This window comes from Equus quagga, unplaced genomic scaffold (assembly GCF_021613505.1).
Source record: "Equus quagga isolate Etosha38 unplaced genomic scaffold, UCLA_HA_Equagga_1.0 73442_RagTag, whole genome shotgun sequence".
NCBI classification, from domain to species: domain Eukaryota; kingdom Metazoa; phylum Chordata; class Mammalia; order Perissodactyla; family Equidae; genus Equus; species Equus quagga.
The window spans coordinates 115,275-134,113 of NW_025802777.1; the positions used below are offsets into that span (position 1 = coordinate 115,275).

The 18,839-nt window shown below is 56.1% G+C and overlaps 1 protein-coding gene across 1 annotated transcript in view; it reads right to left on the reverse strand.

Annotated features, from left to right (window-relative positions):
* The window catches only part of LOC124234399 (transient receptor potential cation channel subfamily M member 2-like), a 58,530-nt gene that overhangs the window by 8,195 nt on the left and 31,496 nt on the right, over nucleotides 1–18,839 (reverse strand). The window contains exons 13-26 of the mRNA XM_046651758.1: nucleotides 16,660–16,797; nucleotides 15,380–15,509; nucleotides 15,003–15,148; nucleotides 14,054–14,166; nucleotides 13,400–13,613; nucleotides 12,536–12,654; nucleotides 11,809–11,941; nucleotides 11,277–11,448; nucleotides 6,779–6,962; nucleotides 5,312–5,493; nucleotides 4,891–5,023; nucleotides 2,865–2,952; nucleotides 887–974; nucleotides 8–165 (exon numbers count right to left, since the gene is read on the reverse strand). Of these exons, the coding sequence (XP_046507714.1) occupies nucleotides 8–165; nucleotides 887–974; nucleotides 2,865–2,952; nucleotides 4,891–5,023; nucleotides 5,312–5,493; nucleotides 6,779–6,962; nucleotides 11,277–11,448; nucleotides 11,809–11,941; nucleotides 12,536–12,654; nucleotides 13,400–13,613; nucleotides 14,054–14,166; nucleotides 15,003–15,148; nucleotides 15,380–15,509; nucleotides 16,660–16,797 (1,998 nt within the window). The remainder of the gene's footprint in view (nucleotides 1–7; nucleotides 166–886; nucleotides 975–2,864; nucleotides 2,953–4,890; nucleotides 5,024–5,311; nucleotides 5,494–6,778; nucleotides 6,963–11,276; nucleotides 11,449–11,808; nucleotides 11,942–12,535; nucleotides 12,655–13,399; nucleotides 13,614–14,053; nucleotides 14,167–15,002; nucleotides 15,149–15,379; nucleotides 15,510–16,659; nucleotides 16,798–18,839) is intronic.

The following is an 18,839-nucleotide window of genomic DNA, read 5'->3' on the forward strand; positions in this document are numbered from 1 at the left end:
CACTCACCTCCCAGGGCACCTTCTCGTTGGGCACGGGGAAGCGCATGACCCGGGAACTAGGGTAGAGGAGGTGGCGGGCATTCACGTGGTGGGCGTCACCCGGGTCCTCTGCTTTCTGCCTTCCGTCAAGCTCAGGGTCTTGCCCCTCTGAGGCCTTCTGGGGTGCTGGGAACAGCCACACGGAGCCATATGCAAAGCCAGGCCCGGGCTCAGGCACCCGGCCCACAGGACAGGGACATCCTCCACGGTCATTTCCCCAAAACTGGGCTGCCTCCACCTCCCCGAGCCCAGGTTGAGTGCCAGCCCGAAAGGGGGCACCCTCCCCAGAGCCCCAGCACTGCGGCCCGAGGAGGACAGTGATCTGAGGATGGCAGTGCCCCACAGCCAGCACCTGCCTCCTGTGCAGCTACCAGCAGCTGGATTCCAGGCCCTAGAGAAGCCTGTCCAGGTAAGGAGCGCACACCTGCTCCCCTGGGGCCAGCAACACCTGAGGGATACTCGTGCCTGTTTGTTGGCTGGCCACAAACTTAGGAAAACACACTTTGCCTTCTGTCTCCCGGTTGACATGACTGGGTCATGACATCTCCTAGAGCTGCCCCCCTTTGCAGCATGATGCACAGGTGGTCAGGGGGCTGTGGGCCAGGAGCCTCTTGGAAGGCCCCAACCTAGTCAAGTTGGGGGGCTCAGCCGCGCTTGGCACCTGTGTCGGGAGGAGCAGGCCATGCTCCCCAAGGCGCTGGGCCTGCAGGGCTCAGAAACAGATGCGATCGCAGCCTTCCTCCAGGCCCAGCACGAGCCCCTGCCTGCCGCCTCTCCTCCCACAGACCCCCAGACTCAAAGGAACGCAGGCTGGCAGAGACTGCTGCTGGCTCGGCCACCCACTCACCCAGAGTGGGGACGCCCTCCTCCAAGCCGAAGCCGCCGTCCCTCAGGGTCTTCACCATCCAGTGCAGTGCTCCGGCCATCTGGGCCACCTGGAAGGCACGTCCCAACAAGATTTGGTCAACACCTGCCCCCATGCGGCACGCCCACCCCTCCAGCCCACCTGTTCCCCAGGCAGCTGCCGAAACAGCGAGGGCACCACCGAGAGGACTCGTCCGGCCGGGGCCACCCCTCCAGTGTCCAGGCCAGTCCTGCTTCCCTCAGGGTCACGGCTGCTGACTGCCAGCAGCGCCGGCCAATGAGACACAGTGACCACTGGGACTGGATGCACCAGAGGCCATCCACCCAACTTGAAGCCCCAGTAAGACAAGTCTGAGCCACAGGAAGAGTGGCACATGACCACCCGCGGAGGCTTCCACAGCTCCTGCTCCTCCCAGAGAAAAGAAACTTCCGGAGGCCACACGAGCTCAACTACAGAGGATGGCGGGAACCGTCTGTGACTAACAGGGCCCAGGAGAATGCAGCTCGGCAGCGGCTGCACTCACTTCAGGGGGTGTCAGCAAGGCAAGAGCCCCTCCCGGGGGAAGGCGGCCTGGGCAGACCCCAGTGTGCAGTGGCCCCTTGGCAAGACCTGGCTGATGGTGGATGCCTCACCAACAGAGGGGCCGAGTGGCCTGCCCCCACCCAGCACAGCAAGGCTGGGAAGGGCAGTGCTCTAGTTACAGCTCTGGGTCAGGAACTGTTGGGGGTTCTGCTGTGGGCAGCAAGGGCTCTTGTCAGAAAGCACAGGTCCTGGGGCGGGAACCCAGAGCAGGCCCACGGCGGGGCACCAGGGGTGGGGACCCGACCTCTGCCCTCCATTGTCCTGGAGGCCTCAGGCCTCCTTGACCATCAGCCCCCGCATCCACCTCCCCACTCCTCACGGTGCTTACTCCACCTCCACTGTTCCACCCTGTGGAAACAAACTGTGGCAATGGATGTTTATGTCTGTGCCCCCTGACTAGGACCCCCAGAACGAGACAATGCCTGTTCACCCTGACATTCCCAAGGCCAGTCTTGGATGCAGCATAGAAGAGGAGCACAGGAAACGTGGAATGAATAGATGGATGGATAATGAACGAATGGATTGATGAATAAATGAAGGGATTGATGAATGAATATATGGATGGATGGATGGATGAATGGATTGATGAATGAACGGATGGATGGATGGATGGATGGATGGATGGACGGACTGATGAATGAACGGATGGATGGATGGATGGATGGATGGATGGATGGATGAATAGTTGGATGGATAATGAACGAATGGATTGATGAATAAATGAAGGGATGGATGGATGAATGAACTAGCACACATTACTCTCCCTTGGCAGCGCTCAGGCACCACCTGGCCTGTGAGGGGATGACTCTCATTCAAGAAGCCATTCAGGAAGCCCGTCTCAGCCTGAGGGCCCGGACCCCAGTGAGTGCGGCCCGGCTGTCAGGGAGCCGTCAGTGGACACTGATTGGGGAGCGGGGGTGGAGGCTGTGGTCCTTTGCCTGCTAGCCACCATCCTCTCACCTGGGGCTGCTTTCTGAGGCTGCCCCTCGGCCCAATCATCCGCCAGCGTTCAATCGCATCTTTGCTGCCCTCCCTCCCTGGGCAGCCGCAGCCTGAGAAAGCAGCCCCCTCCCAGGTTCCCAGGGCAGAGTCCAGAGGACAGCTCCGAGGAGGCCAGAGGAGGGATGAAAGTTTGCTCCTCAGACTGGCCCAGGGTGTGGACACCCGCCGTGGAGTGTGGTGGAGCGCAGCCTGGGAAGTGTTCAGTGGAATTTTCTGGAGGACGATGAGGGTGCCTCTTCCAGTTGGGGATGACTGCCCACCTCCTCATCTTTGTTGTTTTCCCAGAGGGCTCATTCTCAAGGCCACCATACTGCAGAGTGACCAGCGGGCCCACTGGATCCATGCCCCAGACGCAAGGCCCTGGCCCAGAACCCACCTGCTCCTCCAAGGAGGCCAGTCTCTGCTCCATGGAGCCCGACCGCTTCACACGCTCCATTTCCAGCAGGTCCATCATGGTGTCCACCCTGAAAGAGCACAGAGCTGAGCCAGCCAGGCCGGGCTCAGGGCCCGGACACTGAGGAGACGTAGTGCCAGTCTGCAGGCGGACAGCCCTATAGACACAGCAGCCCTGGCTCTGTTGGCCTCGATGTCAGGTGTCTTCCCCTTAAATTGAAAGTACCTCTAATATGCATTTCCTATAGAATGAGCACTGCCTGGTGCCCCAAGAAGAAGCTCTCAGCGAGTGACACCCGGGCTCACCGGCGCTCTGACAGCGCATCCATGCACCCGGGGAGAGACGCAGGAGTGCCAGCTGCGCACACACCTGGGCTCCCACCTCGATTCACCCACAGGCTGTAGCCACAGCCCCGAAACCTGAGTCACAAACCACAGAGCCACCTCTGGGCAGCACTGGAGTTTTGGGGGAAGGGAGCAGTGCTGTTTTGGGGAGATGTCTGGTTTTTGTCTTATTTTGCTATAACACAGGAATTTCTCCCAACTTTGGCCTGCTGTGTTTATAGGTAAAACAACCCATAAACCAAACATCCGTCCAAACACTCGTCTGTTTATGCCCAGGGCTCCTGTACTTCCTCTCTCCTGCGGCGCCAACTGCCAAGAACACTCTTCTGTTACAAAGAGAGCAACGTTTCAGTGACGGTGAATGCAGAGCTGGGGCCGAGCCCCACTCTGAACAGTTGTGGAGGGAAGACGGAGGGATGCCTTCCCAAGGGCCGGGGAGTTTCCTTCCATTCTCACTACGTGTTGCTTCATCCCACAACAGCCACATTACCACTCCCCACGGTTCCCCAGCCAGCCTCGCAGGCATGCTGTGTGGTTATCCGAAAGAAGGCGGCGGAGCGCATTGAGACCCGCAACTCAGTCACCATGACAAGCGGGGTCGAGTCAGCTCAGCCCCAAGGCTGTGGGGCCAGGGCACCATGCTGCCTCCCTGGGTCTCGGTTCTTCACCCAACCCATGGAGAGAAGGTGACCAGGCCAGGCGCCACTGTCATCACTAATGTGCAGCAGTGACAATAAGAGCGACACCCACAATAACTGATGGTGATGGGGCACCGGCTGTGACCCCAGCACGGGACGTGCAAAGACTTTACACGCTCACTCCCACTGCTTTCTGGAAATGCCTCCCAGCGACAGATACTAGCATCATCTCCATCGCACAGACAAGCCAAGAGAGGCGCAGACAGGCAGGTGTCCATGTCTAAGGAGGGGGCACTTGGCCTGGGCAGAGGGAGCCCAGGCTCTTGGCCACTCCTCTGCAACCCCAGGATGCCCCCTCCACAGCCTGCGGGAACCTCTGGGCCAGGGGCAGGAGCTGCATGTCTGGGTGGCCAGTGTCCCCTCCCTCCTCCTGGCCCACAGTGAGACCCACACTGACAACAGGACCATACCCCACGTCTATGCCCCAAGGGCCCTGCTGACCCACACCACGGTGGAGCGGGGCAGGGTGGAGAGAAAGAGCAGAGATCCTTTCCCACCCCCAGCTCACGGCCTGGAAGGAAGCAGGCGGAGAAGTGGAGAGCAGGAAGACGGCGTGAACGCGCCTGAGCTCCCGGCCAGCTGAGCAACGCCCTGCAGAGCTGCAGCAAGGCCGTGTGCCAACCAGCTCCATGCTCACCCTCCCAGGCCTTGAGTCGGCCTCCTGTGGGCCCACCTGCCCCTCCACCAGGGACCCTCTACCCCTGCCTCTCCAGGAAGCCCGGGGTCCGCCTCAGCCCAGCACAGATGGCTTCATCCTCCTCCCCGCACGGATCCAGCCTTCCCTAGGACCCAGAGGCCGAGGATCAGCTGAGGACACAGGTCCAGTCTGAGCCACATGGGCTTCCTGCCCCAGGTGACCAGTCGCCGCCTCCCCTACCCCCGCCAAGGTGGGCTCTGCCCTTATGGGGTCATGCAACAGCAGGAGGCAGTGGCATCTCCCTCAGAGGACTGTCCTGGCTCCCGTACTTATTGCTGATGTCCTGGATCTTCTGCTCCGGCCTCTGCGTCCGCTGGCACTGCTGGTTCTGCAGGTAGTTCTCTTTCAGGTAGATCTCCCAGGCCAGCAGGGCGGCCTCCTCGTTCTTCTCCAGCTTGTTCTCTGTGGAAGGAGCAGACAGAGGGACCTGAGCTCTGTGTGAGGAGGACACGTGAAGCCCTGACCCACTCCAGGGCCCCACTGGGTCGGGGGGTCTGCAGCCTACATGGCAGGAGGAGCCTCACCACGCCCACCCCTGAGTGGGCTGGGGGAGGTCACGGCCTGAGTGGTCCGCATACCTGCCCAGCTCCCAGGATCTCAGAAGGAGCTGCCATGCCTACCCCTCAGTGCCCGTCTGCTCCCCAAGATGGCTGGGAACACGCTCTGGGGACAGCAGAGGGGCTGGCTTACTGAGCTGCTTGTGTCTCTTGGCGGGTATCTTCAGGACCACCCTCCTGATGAAGAGATGCAGGTGGCTGAGGAGGATGAAGGGGGGCGGCGCCGGGGGCTTGCTGTGGTACTCTTCTATCAGGTCGTGGCGCTGGAACTTCCAGATCTGGTCCGTGTGCTCCTGGACCTGCTGGAACGTGTAGCTGGCAGGGAGGCAAGGAACACATGGGTCACCCAAGAACGACAAGACACGGAACACGCCCATGTCATGCCTGGAGTGTCTGGCTGATACCCATAAAAAGCAAACACACACCGCCCAGGAGGGCAAGTCTAGGTGCAGAAAAAGACAGCTGATCAGCCAGCCTCGGAATTCTGAGCTTCCTGGGAGCCAAGGGGAGAAGAACAAAGCAACACGTTTCTCAGGAGATGGACAATGTCCTGGCAGTGAACTCCAACAGGAGTTTATCAGTCGAATCTGGCAAACAGGAGGAACGATGTCTTTAACGGGCAGATGCATTTATTCTCTGAACATCTGTCATCTTGCAGATGGACCTCGGCAGAGCCGAATCCGAGGCAAGAGAGCCCCTCTCGAGGGGAGGTCAGCGGTGCATAAATGCAGCCACACTGGTTTCACTTGCTACAGGGACAGAGCCCCTGGCCAGCTGACCCCTCCTGGCCTCTATAGCACAGTGCCAGTGCACATTAAATCAGAAAGTGACAACCTCAGCAACTTAGCTGATAAAAGGGGAAGAGAAACAGTGCCTACTCAGACCAGCAATTCAGGGATTTTTACAAGGGTCCCGGGTCCCACAGGTCATCCTGCATCAGCAGAGCAGCATTTTCAATCAGTGCTGACATGCGCTTGCCCACAATGAGAGCCCTCAGAGCAGCCCCGTCCAGCCCGATTCCCTTCTCTGCAAAGTGGGAGGCCTGCACCAAACCTTTCACCCTCAGAATCTTATTTCCTCTCCACAAACAACCTGTGAAATAGTATTTTCTCAGAAAGGACAGAGGCTGAGTGAAGCTCAATGTGTTTCCCGGGATTTTCCCCAGGCGGGCATCTAAGCTGCCCCTCGCACACCGCTGTGCCCCGAGCCCCCTCCAGGGAGGCTGACTTCCCTGTGCCGTGCCCAGTGACTCTGTAGGCTGGTCCGTGACCAGGAACCTGGAGCCCACCCCCTGCAGCCCCGCTGACCCCAGGAAGGAGCCCAGGAGAGGGGAGGAGCAAGACATCAATGTGCCCCTGGCCTGCGGCCTCCACATAGCACGGCCTGGGGGTTGGCACCACCTGCGAGCTGGTCCCCACAGCAGGGCCCTGGACAGATGCACCAGTGACCAGGGAGAGTGGCCATGCACGTTCCAGCTGGGCTGAGCTGGGCGCCTCCAAGGACCAGGGTCCCCAGCTCACGCTCTGGTCACACTGCCCGTGGCAATGGCAGGAAGCTAGCAGGTCCGGGCAGCCTGGGCCAGCCCGCCCACGGCACTCACTTGAACATGGCGATGAGGAGGTTGAGCAGCAGGATGTTGGCGAAGAGCAGATAGAGGCAGAGCAGGATGACGGTCAGCCACTGGGGGAAGGCGGGCGCCTGCCGGGTGGCGTCGCTCTCGGGGCACTTGGGCTTGTAGGGGTCTGTGCCATTGGGGCTGCAGTGGTCCAGGCTGAAGTTCACGCCTGGTTGTGGGGTGGCAGGGACAAGGAAAGCCACACAGCATCATGAGAGTCCCTCAGGCGATGAGGAGCCCCACAGGCCTGGATGCCTGCACATCTGGGTGACCTCAGCTGTCAGCTCAGCCCTAAAGGAAGCCCAGAGGGGGGCGTCTATGTGCCTCCAGCCTCCTCCGCGGGCAGGGAGCGTGGCGCCAAGGGGAGCTCCAGGAGCACCCAGGCTGGCAGGCACCCCTGCCCAGGACCCAGCCACTCCTTCAGGGCCAGCCGCGGGAGGGAGTGGGGCTACCACCATCACTAAGACCCAGGTCCCAGCCCAGGAGCCCAACGTGGTAGGAAGGGACTCAAAAAGAGAACAAGTAACAATCGCAAGAGAAGGGAGATATGAGAAAGGAGAAATGCAGCAGGGGGAATACGCCGACACGAGAAACAGGCGACCACACACTGAGACGCAGTCCCGCATTTGTGGAAAAGGAAGGGTCGTGGACTGCGGTGAAACAGATTCACATTCAGCCCACGCATAAAGACCTCTAAGGAAACACACTAAGCAGTTAACAGTAGTTAACTTGGTGACGTGGGATTATGGGTAACATTTTTCTCCATTCTTACCTTGAATTTTAAGATTTTGCAACAGCAAGCGTGCAGTATTTTGTAATCAAATATATATACACTTTTTTTTTTTTTTTTGTAGAATAGGATTGGCCCTGAGCTGACATCTGTTGCCAATCTTCCACTTTTTTTCCCCAAAGCCCCAGGGCACAGTTTTACATCCTAGTTGTAAGTCCTTCTAGTTCTCTGTGAGCCGCCACAGCACGGCAGCTGACAGACGGGTGGTGTTTCCACGACTAGGAAACAGACCCAGGCCGCCAAGGCAGAGAGCGGGGAACTTCAACCACTAGGCCATCAGGCTGGCTCCAAATATATGTTTTTTAAGTGTTACTAATTTTCTAGGATAGAAACTCACTGATAGCTATAAATACCTATATTAAAAAGAAGAGCTGAAATCAATAACATAACCCTCTACTTTCGTGAACTAAAAAGAGAAAAGCAAACTAAACCCAAAGCAAGCAGAAGGAAGGAAATAATAAAGACTAGAATGCAAATAAATGAAATAGAGAATACAAAAACAATAAAGAAAAGCAACAAAACCAAAATCTGGTTCATGGAAAAGATCAACAAAATTACAATCCTTTAGCTAGTCTGGTCAGAAAAAAAAGAAAAGGCTCAAATTACAAAATCATAAGTGAAAGAGAGGACATTACTTCCAACCTTACAAAAATAAAAAGAACCATAAGGAAACAATACAAAAATTGTATGCTAACAAATTTAAAAACTTAGAAATATGGACACATTCCCAGAAAGACTCGAACTGCCCAAAGTGACTGAGGAAGAAACAGAAAATATATACGGACCCGTAACAAGCAAAGAGATTGAATTGGTAATTTTAAAACTTCACACAAAGGAAAAGTTCAGGCCCAGATGGCTTCCCTGGTGAATTCTACCAAATGTTTAAAGAAAAATTAAAAGCAATCTTTCACAAACTCTTCCAAAATTTAAAAGAGGAGGAAATACTTTCTAACTCATTCCATGAGGCCAGTGTCACCCTGATACCAAAACCAGACAAAGACATTACAAGAAAACTACAGACCAGTACCTGGTGACTACAGATGCAAAAACCTCAACAAAATGCTAGCCAACTGGATCCAGCAACACAAAAAAAGAATTATACACCATGACCAAGAGAGCTACATCCCGCCCGAAAATCAATTCAACTAAGACACCATATTAATAGCATAAGAACAAAAACCATATGAACGTTTCAGTACATGTCAGGAAAGGCATTTGACAAAATCTAACACCCTTTCATAATGAAAACACCCAAGAAACCAGAAGAGAAGGGAACTTCCTCAACCAAATAAAGGACATTTACCAAAAACCCACAGCTAACACCATTCTTAATGGTGAAAGACTGAAAGCTTTCCCCCTAAGAACAGGAACAAGATAAAGATGTTTGTTCTTGACACTTCTATTAAACATTGTACCCGAGGGTCTAGCCAGGATAATCAGGCAAGAAAAAGAAAGGAAAGGCTCCCAGATTGAAAGGAGTAGGTGAAAGGACCTCTATTTGAGACGACATGATCTCATACATAGCAAAGCCCAAAGAATCCACTAAAAACTCTTAGAACTAAGAAGGCAGTTCAGCAAGGTTTCAGGAGACAAGATCACTATACAAAATGTAGGGTATTTTATATACCAGCAATAAACAATCCAAAAATGAAATTAATAAAACACTTATATTTACAGTAGCATGAAAAATAATAAAATACTTAGGAATAGATTTAATGAAAGTGGTGCAATTATACATTGAAAACTACAAAATATTGGTGAAAGAAATTAAAGATCTAAATAAGTGGAAAGACATCTCCTGTTCACAGTCAAAATCCTAGATGCCTTCTTTAGAGAAACAGATAAGCTGATCAAAAATTCACGTAGACCCAAAAAAACTCAGAGGTCAAAACAATCTTGAAAAATAACAAAGTTGAAGGACTCACACTGCACTTCCTGATTTCAAAACTTACTGCAAAGCTATGCTAACCAAGAGAGGATGGCGCTGGCACAAGGACAGGTGTATCGCTCAGTCGGATAGAACTGAGAGCTGAGAAATAAACCCTCTCTTTTCGTGGTCAAATGATTCTGACAAGGGTGCCAAGACAATTCAACCGGGAAAGTATAGTCTTTTCAACAAATGGGGCTGGAACAACTGGATATTTGCATGCAAAAGAATGACCCTTACCTCATACTACATACAAAAATTAATTTAAATGGCTCCAAGGCCAAAAGTAAGAGCTAAGCTATAAAATTTTTAGAATAACAACATTGGCATAAATCTTGATGACCTCGGGTTAGGCGACACGTTCTTACTATGACGCCAAAAGCACAACTGATAAGCTGAACATCGTGAAAATTAAAAACTTTTGTCCTTCAAAGGACAATAAAGAAAGTGAAAAGACAACCCACGGAATGGCAGAATATACTTGCAAATCATATATCTGATAAGGGACTGGTATTCAAATGTAAAGAACTCTTACAACTCAATAATAAAAAGACAAATAACCCACTTGAAAAGCGGGCAAAGGATAGGAATAGACATTTCTCCAAAGAAGACATACGAATGGCTCTGTGAGCTCATGAAAAGATGCTCGACATCATTAGCCATCAGGGAAACGCAAATCCAAACCACAATGAGATACTGCTTCTCACGCAGGAGGATGGCTAGAATCAAAAAGGACAGACAACAACAAGCGTTGTTGAGAACGTGGAGAAACTGGAACCCTCATACGCTGCCGGCGGGATCTAAAACGGTGCAGCTCCTATGGAAAACAGTTTGGCAGTTTCTCAAAAAGTTAAGATAGAATTGCAAGATGACCCAGAAGTTCCACTCCTGGGTACACATCCAAGAGAAATGAAAACACATGTCCACACGAAAACTTATCAATTACTGCTCGAAGCAACAGGATCCAGAGTAGCCAGAGTGGAAACAACTCAAATGTCCACCAACGGATAAAGGGGTAGACGTACGTGGTCCATCCAGGCAGTGGAATATTATTCAGCCACAAAAAGGAATTAAAGATGATACAGACAGCAACGCGGGTGAAACTTGAAAATATTATGCTAAGTAAAGGAAGCAAGACACAAAAGACTACATATTACAGTATCCAATTTACATGAAATGCCCAGAAAAGGCAAATTCTACAGTGACGGGAAGCAGATCAGAGGTTACCTACGGCTGACGGGAGTGGAGAGCAGGGAGCAACTGCTAACGAGTGTGCGGTGTCTTTTTGGGGGTGATACAACTGTTCTAAAATTAGAGTCTGTATATAGACATAAAACCATTGAAGCGCACACTTTATAGGGGTGAGCTTTATGGTATATGAATTACAGCTCAAGGAAGCTACTAAAAAGGAAAACGCGGGATACACAGGCGTTCTCTCCACCCAGAGGAGGAGGAAGTCCCTTCTGACTGGTGCGGAGGGAGGGCGGGCACAGGATGCATTTAATGTTGGGGCGGGGCTGCCAGCTGATGTGCCCGCCCCCCAGGCCACGCCCTCCGCCCACCTGGGGCCTCAGCCGGCTGCAAGGTACAGCTCCGCCTCCCCCCAACCCGGACTGACGCCCTCCCACCCCCCTGGGCAGCGCATGCGCGTGTTCTCTCTGCCTCAGGGACTCTGCGCTCCTGCCCCTGCAGTGGGCAACGCCCGCCCCGCCCTCCCCAGTCCTTCCGTGAGCGTCAGGAGCGCTGCCGGGAGGGGGGTCTCCTACCGTCGATGTAGGCCGGGATCTCCCCGAAGATGGTGAGGTACGACTGGTAGACGACCCCCCGGAAGATCCAGTCCACCCGGCTCTCGTTGTGGATGAGGATGGCCTGCTTGGCCACCCCGAAGGACACTACCCACACCGCCAACAGGAAGAGGAAAAAGAAGACGTCCTTCATCTGCAGAGACAGGGCGGCACCGCTGCAGCCGCACACGCCCGCCCGGCGCTCTCCCCGCCCACAGCCCCAGGCCGCCCCCAAACCCCAGCTGGGTGCAGGGAACCCTGCGAGGTGTAGGAGGGGTCGGACGTGACCGGAACCCAAGGAACGAAATGATAAACACTTTAACAGGGATCAAGAATGAGCTGTGGAGATCAAGGAAGGCTGCCTGGAAGAGGTGACATACAGCAAAGACCAGAGACGGGCATGCCAGGGGGTGGAAGCCCGATGGGCGAAGCAGAGACATGGAAACTAGGGATGTGCTTAAACCCTGGGTCGCCTCACTTGCAGCTGGCATAGGGGGCCCCCTCATCCCCTTACCATCCTCTTCATGATGATGATCTTGGGCCCCAGTGTCTTACTGATGGTAAAAATGTGCATCAGCCGGAGGCAGAACATGATGAAATCCAGGGAGAGGATGACGCGCCCGGAGTACAGCAATGCTGGTATGAGCCTGGCCAGGGGCAGAAGCAGGGACCCCCTCAGCTCCCTGCTCGCAGAGCATGTCCCTGGTCACCCACCCAGCTGCCCCAGCCCACGTGAGGCCCCTGGAGGCAAAGGGCTCTGGTGGTCCCTGGACCGCGAAGTGTTAAAAACTGGGTGTGAGCTCAGGGAACAGAGCCTCCAGGGAGGCGTTCTCCAGAAAGGTCCGGAAGCCCAGCCTCAGGCAGGGCAGCCAGGCCTGACGGGCATCCTGGCAACCAGGAGGCTGGGCCGGGTCCCTCTCACTTTGTGGAGAAAGGGGACCATGGCCCAGTAGACACGGGTGGCCTAGTGGGCAGTGGAGAGGCCCAGGGCCACAGAAGGAGGGATGCCCCGTGCAGGTGGGCACCCCCTGAGGTGACAACGAGCTCTCACATCTCCTCCAACATTCCCCGGGGTTCGCAGGGTCGCCCACTCAACAGACGACAAATGCATTCACGGGAGCTCAGCCCGCCAGGTGGCACCGGCTCCGACCCCAGTCCCGAGCCCAGCCCTGGGGGTGCTGCTGCCCCGGACACGAGGGGTGCCACCAGGGGAGAGGGTGGGCGTCTTCGTGGCCACCCACCTGCAGGTCAGTCCTGCTATGAAGAGCAAGATGGCAGCGATGTCCAGTTTATTCCAGAAGTCACTGAAGTACACGAAGACTGTCTTCCTCAGCCCGCACCCGGCGGGGTCGTAGAAGAGCTGCGAGGGGGCGGGTAGGGAGGCTGTGCTGTCGTCACCAGCAGCGAGAACACTCGCTCCTTCCCGGGGGGGGGGGGGGGGGACTCCCACGGCCCCTGCGTCAGGAAGAGCAGGCGAGGCCGCCCCCCACCCCAGTCCTGCTGGATGGGCCAAGGTGTGTGCTGGCTGTGGCGAGCCCCCTCCCCACTGGAGGCAGCCCCCCAGGAGCTTTGTTCCTACTTCCTGCAGTGACTCCGGGCGCAGGGTGGGACCCAGGGGGGCACCATGGGAACCTCGTTGGCCTGCCTGGCTGGAGTCCCCACACCCTTCCCTGGGTACCAGACCCCAGACCCCAGCAGCTGGGGGGAGGGGGCAGGCAGGAGGCCCCATGGGAACACCGGGTCCCTTCCCTGGGACCTCAGGACAGATCAGGGAGGAGGGCGCACCCTCTGTTCTGGGACTGCCAGCTATGAGGCCGGGGTGCAGGGCCTGGGGCTCTGGCCCCCTCGTGGAGAGGCTCTGGCTGCAGGAGGCTATGCAGCCAATGAGAGGAGAGCCAGCCCCACATCACCAGTCCGGCTGCACCTCCTTCCTAGCAACTCTTGGGCCCCGGGCCGACAGGACAGGAGGTGGTGTTTCCACACTGTGCACTAAGGGGCCAAGGCCCACTGTGGGGAAGCGCCCAAGCCAGTGCTCCCAGGGTGGGTGGCAGGGACAGGGGACCGCGGTGGTGGGGGGGCGGGGGGGGGGCAGCCAAGGGACGCACCTGCCGCAGCTCCTCGCACACGAGGGAGAAGAGCCAGAAGTAGATGAGGTACTCGCAGCAGGAGGGCGTGGTCTGGAAGTCCACCATGAGCACGTAGGCAAAGAGGCAGAGGAAGACGAAGTACCACAAGATGTTCAGGTGGAAGATGACCACGGGCGCGGTGAAGAAGGCGCGGATGCGGGGCAGGCCCCGCACGGCCTGCAGCCTCCTCTCCCTGCGGGGACGAGCACGGGAGGGAGAGAGCACGGGGGACCTCAGCCACCCACACACGGCCCGGGCGGCAGAGGAGGAGGACCGGGACGCAGCTGAGGCTGTGCACCCGCTGACCCCACACATGCAGTTACAGAGAGAGGGCTGGACCAGATGACCCCGCAAAGGGAGGACCCAAGAGAGCCCCGGGCTTGGTTCTTAGGGCTGTAGCAAACACTCGGGCCATGCGGGTGCTGGGGGCACAGTGGGTGGTCAGTGCAGGGCAGGTGCTGGGGGCTTCGCATGGGTGGGGCCCCTCCCTCTGCCTCCTGCCCATATGCATCTCGACCCTTCTAGATCCAGCTGCAGCCACAAGGACACACGCAGCTTGCCTCCAGCGGGGCATTCGGGAATGAAGGTCCCGAGCCCCTGGCCCCGCCCGCAGCCCCACAGCCCGGCGGGCACCTGAAGGAGGTGAGGTCAGTGTAGAGCAGCGGGAAGGCCAGCATGCACAGGATCACCCGCCAGAGCCCGTTGTCCACACAGAGGTGGCCCCACCACACCTTGGTCAGGAAGGCCTGTGAACAGAGGGGTGGTTCATGACAGGGGGCACCCGCACCCCACCCTGACCCCGTGTCCCCTGTGCTCCCTCCCTAAGGGTGAGTGACCTGTCTGACCCGGGCGCAGTGACCCCACTCGCTCAAGCACAGCGCTCTCTGAGACTCGGTGGGCAGCACAGGATGGGGGGCTCTTCCAGCTGAGGAAGAGGCTCCGGGTGGGCAGAACCAGGCCAGGGTGTCCCAGAGGTAAGGACGGAGACAGGGCTCAGACTCAGGGCCCCAGGCTCCAGGGCCCATCTTCCTCCCACTGTAGCTGCAGGTCTCCGGCTCTCACCAGCTGGCCCCTCTAAGCTCTGTCGGGGTACCAGAGGGCAGGCCTTCTCCCCACCACGTCCCCAGGCCCAGCACAGGCCTGCACACAACGGTGCTGCATGGACACAGTGACGGCATGAAGCCGTGCTCCAAGGAAGCGCTGGTGTCCGAGAGGCACCTCCCACATGCCAGGCCTGCCGCAGGCGTGGAGGCAACACTGGAAGCTCCTGCCCTCCGTGCTCCAGGGGGGCGCTCTGCCCCCTCCCACATCTCCTTCCCAAGGCCCAGGCCAGGGGCTGATGTGCGGAGGTGAGCAACTGCCGTCATGACCGCCACCCCCCTCACTTAGCACCAGTTTCTTTAACTGTGAAATGGGAGGAGAGAGGGCCTGCCCATGCGCCCGATGGGCCAGGCGCTGTCCCTGGGTCCCCAAGGGACCCAAAATGCGTGAAGATGTGTGCCATCTCTGGGAGCAGGAGGCTGTGTCCGGCCCGACAGCACCATGGGAAGGTGTTTCTGAAAACGGGCCCTCAGAAGGTCACCTGGATGCCCCCGTGGGACACAAACTTCATGTCCTTGGCCTCCAGGGCCAGCTGTAGGCAGGTGGTCTTCCCCCAGGCCTCCGACACGCGGATGAGCAGTTTCTGTGCTCTCTCTTCATCCTTCCGGTAGCACTCAGTGAAGACCCCTGGACAGAAAAGGTAGACCTGTGTGACAGCAGCAGAGTCCCAATCCCTGATGCCTGGGGACAGTGTCAGAGAGTGGCCTCTCCAGATGGCACAGCCTGGACAGGAACAGAGACTGAGACCCAGACGAGGACCCCAGGGTGACATGAGGGGCTGAGACCCAGGACAAGGACCCCAGGGTGACACATGAGGAGCCGAGCCGTGGTCAGAGACCGCCGCTCTGTGGATCTCACCGATGGCTCTGTGCTCGTACTCGTCAGCCAGCGCCAGCATCTCCTCCGAGCTGTCCGTGTCCTGCTCCTCCTTGGATAGCTCCTTCAGGATCTTGGTGCAGGCCAAGGCCGCGGCAATGCAGTCCTGACTCTGGGGCCCGGGGAAAGCCAGTGAGGACCTGGATGGTCCAGCCCGGGGAACCCCTGACACTGCCCAAGGCTGATGAAAGCAGAGACCCGGGACACATGGGCCGCTGGGCGATTACTTGTGGTGGCCCCTGACTATAGAAACCATTTGGGTCCTCCGCATAAACATGCAAGCCTTTTGTGGTGGCCCAGCCTCCTGCACTGGCCAGTGGGAGTGGTCTGTTTGCCAGGGGGCCCCCATGCCCACCCAGAACACAGATTGGACACAGGGCATCAGCACAGCCCTGTGGCAGGAGTCCCAGCTCTCCCTGGGTGTCAGGCCAACCCCAGGCATGGGGTCAATGGCCAGAGGGCACTCCCAAGAGGGGAAATGGGACCAGGTCCATTCATGTCCCCGTCCAGGCTCAGAGCACCTTGCCTCAGTGGTACCGCCAGCACCAGGCATCAGAGGGGCTAAGAAAAATCTCAAAGAAGGTGCTGCTCAGGTCAGAAGGCAGCATGGGGCAGGATGAGGGGTTAGGGTCGCAGTCTTTCCATCTCGGGGCCCCACGGGGCACACCCCAGGCTACAGTCAGGCCTGGCCCTGCCGCTGACTCACCATGCACCTTGGGAGAGGGCGAACCTCCCAGAGAAGTGAGAAGCCACCAATGCCACTCTGCTGGGGACACTGGGCAGACAGCCAACTCCTCAAGAGCAATTTGGAAATGCCAACACTGAGAACAGGGGCCCTCTCTGAGAAAAAACTACAAAACTCTCCTTTCCTTTTACAGGGGGCATCAGCTTGAATTAAAGGAAAGCCACGCAGGGAAGACTGGCGCCTACAGCATTCTGCTTCTCAAGGTCGCCTGGAGCATACTCCATCGTGGACCATGAAGCCGCACGTGGGCCTGGCGACTATGGAGCTGCCCCGCTCAGCTGGATGATGTTCCCTGACTGCCACAGATGGGCTCCGGGCAGGGGTGTCTGGGGCCTGCTCCTTGTCTAAGTAACAGATTATCTCTGCCAAGATCCCCAGGTCACTGGAAAGAGACACGGCCCCTCCGGGCTGGAATTTGCCCTGCTGTCGGCATTGGGCTCCCTGGCCAGGCTCCCCAGTGGGAGCTCTGTCACTGGTCCACCCACAACTGTGTGTGCCGGGAAGCAGGTCTGGTTACCTGATCCCAGATGATTTCTGCCAGCTCCCGGCGGTTCTGGACGATGGCCCAAATGAGAAGATCACGGACCGGGTCCATGGTGAAGGCGACATGGCCTGATGAATGCTTGTACAGAGACCGGAGACTCACTCCCTGCACCTGGTGAGCAGTGGATGGTCAGAGCCCCCCACCCAGGTCCCCACAGGCATCAGATTCCCCGGGGGGCCTATTGGGGGTGCAGGTCCTGGGCCCAGCCCCACACCTTCTCAGAACCACGGTCCCTGGAGGGCGAGCCCTGCAGCCTGCATTTTCAGCAACACCCCAGGAAGTTCTCACGCACACTGCAGCTTCAAAACCCATCTCTCTGGAGAGACGGAGGAACATCCAGAAAGTGGAATACCCAGCTAACTCCTTTGCCAACAGTTACAGACTCTTGTTACACACCAGGCACCTCAAGCTTCTTTAGTCGTATCTGATGGCATCAAAGCCTTGTCTATGAAGGAGAATTCTAACACAGAGTCTGTTGATAGATTCATGGCTGTGAGCTCCTCAGGGAACCTACACAGTGTTTCCTTCAGAGAAGGCCAACAAGAAAGAGCTGCTGAAGGACAGCGAGGCGACATGTGAGCCGAGGGCACCCTGGCCCCAGACACACTCAACATACATAACGACAAAAGAACCCAGGCTTCTGGGCTGATCATAAACAAACACATACTGAGACAGTCTGGAAACGATTCCTGGAACAGAGAATGCATTTCCCACATCACACACAAAGGTGCACTTTCCTTAAGTGATTTTAGAAATTCCTTGAAGGCTCATCTTTATTAAAAATTTAGCTTATTTTCTCAAATTACAGACATGGCTAAGTATGAGGGTTCACTCTAGACCTTTTCTTTCTTTTTCTTTTTTAAATATATATATATACATTTTTTTTTTCCATGAGGAAGATTGTCCCTGAGCTAACATCCGTGCCCATCTTCCTCTATGTTGTATGTGGGATGCCACCACAGCATGGCTTGATGAGTGATGTGTAGGTCCATGCCCAGGATCCAAACCCATGAACCCCAGGCCGCCAAAGTGGAGCATAAGAACTTAACCACTACACCACCAAGCTGGCCCCTACACTGCACCTTCTTAAGCACATTCCAAGTGGGCATCTTAACTACACTGCAATCAAGAAGAGCAGAACTGTGAATATAGAAAGTTGAGCTCCAACCACGTCCTTCTCAGGGGTCAATGGGACAATGGACAGATCTGAAAACCTGAAAGAAGTGGATAATTTTCTAGCAGGAAAAAAAAACACCAAAACCAAATCTGATCTTAGAACAGACAAAAAAAACTAGACAGGAACCATCAGGAAAGAAACTGAGACAGTTATTAGAGCTACTCCCCAGAAAGGCACCAGGCCCCGAGGGACTCACCAGGGAGTTTGCTGAGCACGTAAAAAGCAGTGAATCCCGGCCACACAGACTGTTCCAGAGCAGAGCAAGAAGGCCGGCTTCCCAATGGGTTTTACAAGGCTAACATAAAATTGATCCCAGAACCTGACAAACGCAGCCGCCAAATAAAACTACAAAGGTTTAAACATTCTAATGCCAAAACCTCAAAAATATTGGCAACACAATCCAGCTCATACTAAACACATATTACACTGCAAGCAAGTTGAGAATCAAGACGGGAATAAAAAGAACTCACTATCAGGAAATCTATGAAAATAATTCATCAAATTCATAGGTCAAGGGAGAAGAGCAGCTCAACTTCTCAAAAGGCGTCTGACAAAACCCAGCACGCAGGCTTCATTTTGTAAAACTTTAATGAATCAGGAGATGGATAGGCCCTGACATTAAACACATGTGCAAACACCAGCATTGTACTTAACAGTGGATGCCACGGGGTTCCCATCAAACGAGGATGCAGCCACCTCAGTGGACCAGGAACAGAGACAGCATTGTACCAATCACACCAGCAGAAACACTGCCTTGGACTGAAGCGGACAGAGCAAACAGGATGGGGAAGTCTGTGGACTCTGGGACCCTACAGGATGCAAAACAGAGCTGCCCAGCTGGCAACATGCATTATCCTTCAAGCGACTGGGGGGGGGGGGGGGGGGGGGGGGGGGGGAGGGAGCGAGGAAGGGGGCTGAAGGGGGGCACAGAGGTCATCAGGCTGCCACTCCCACCACAGGCACAGGGAACAAGGCA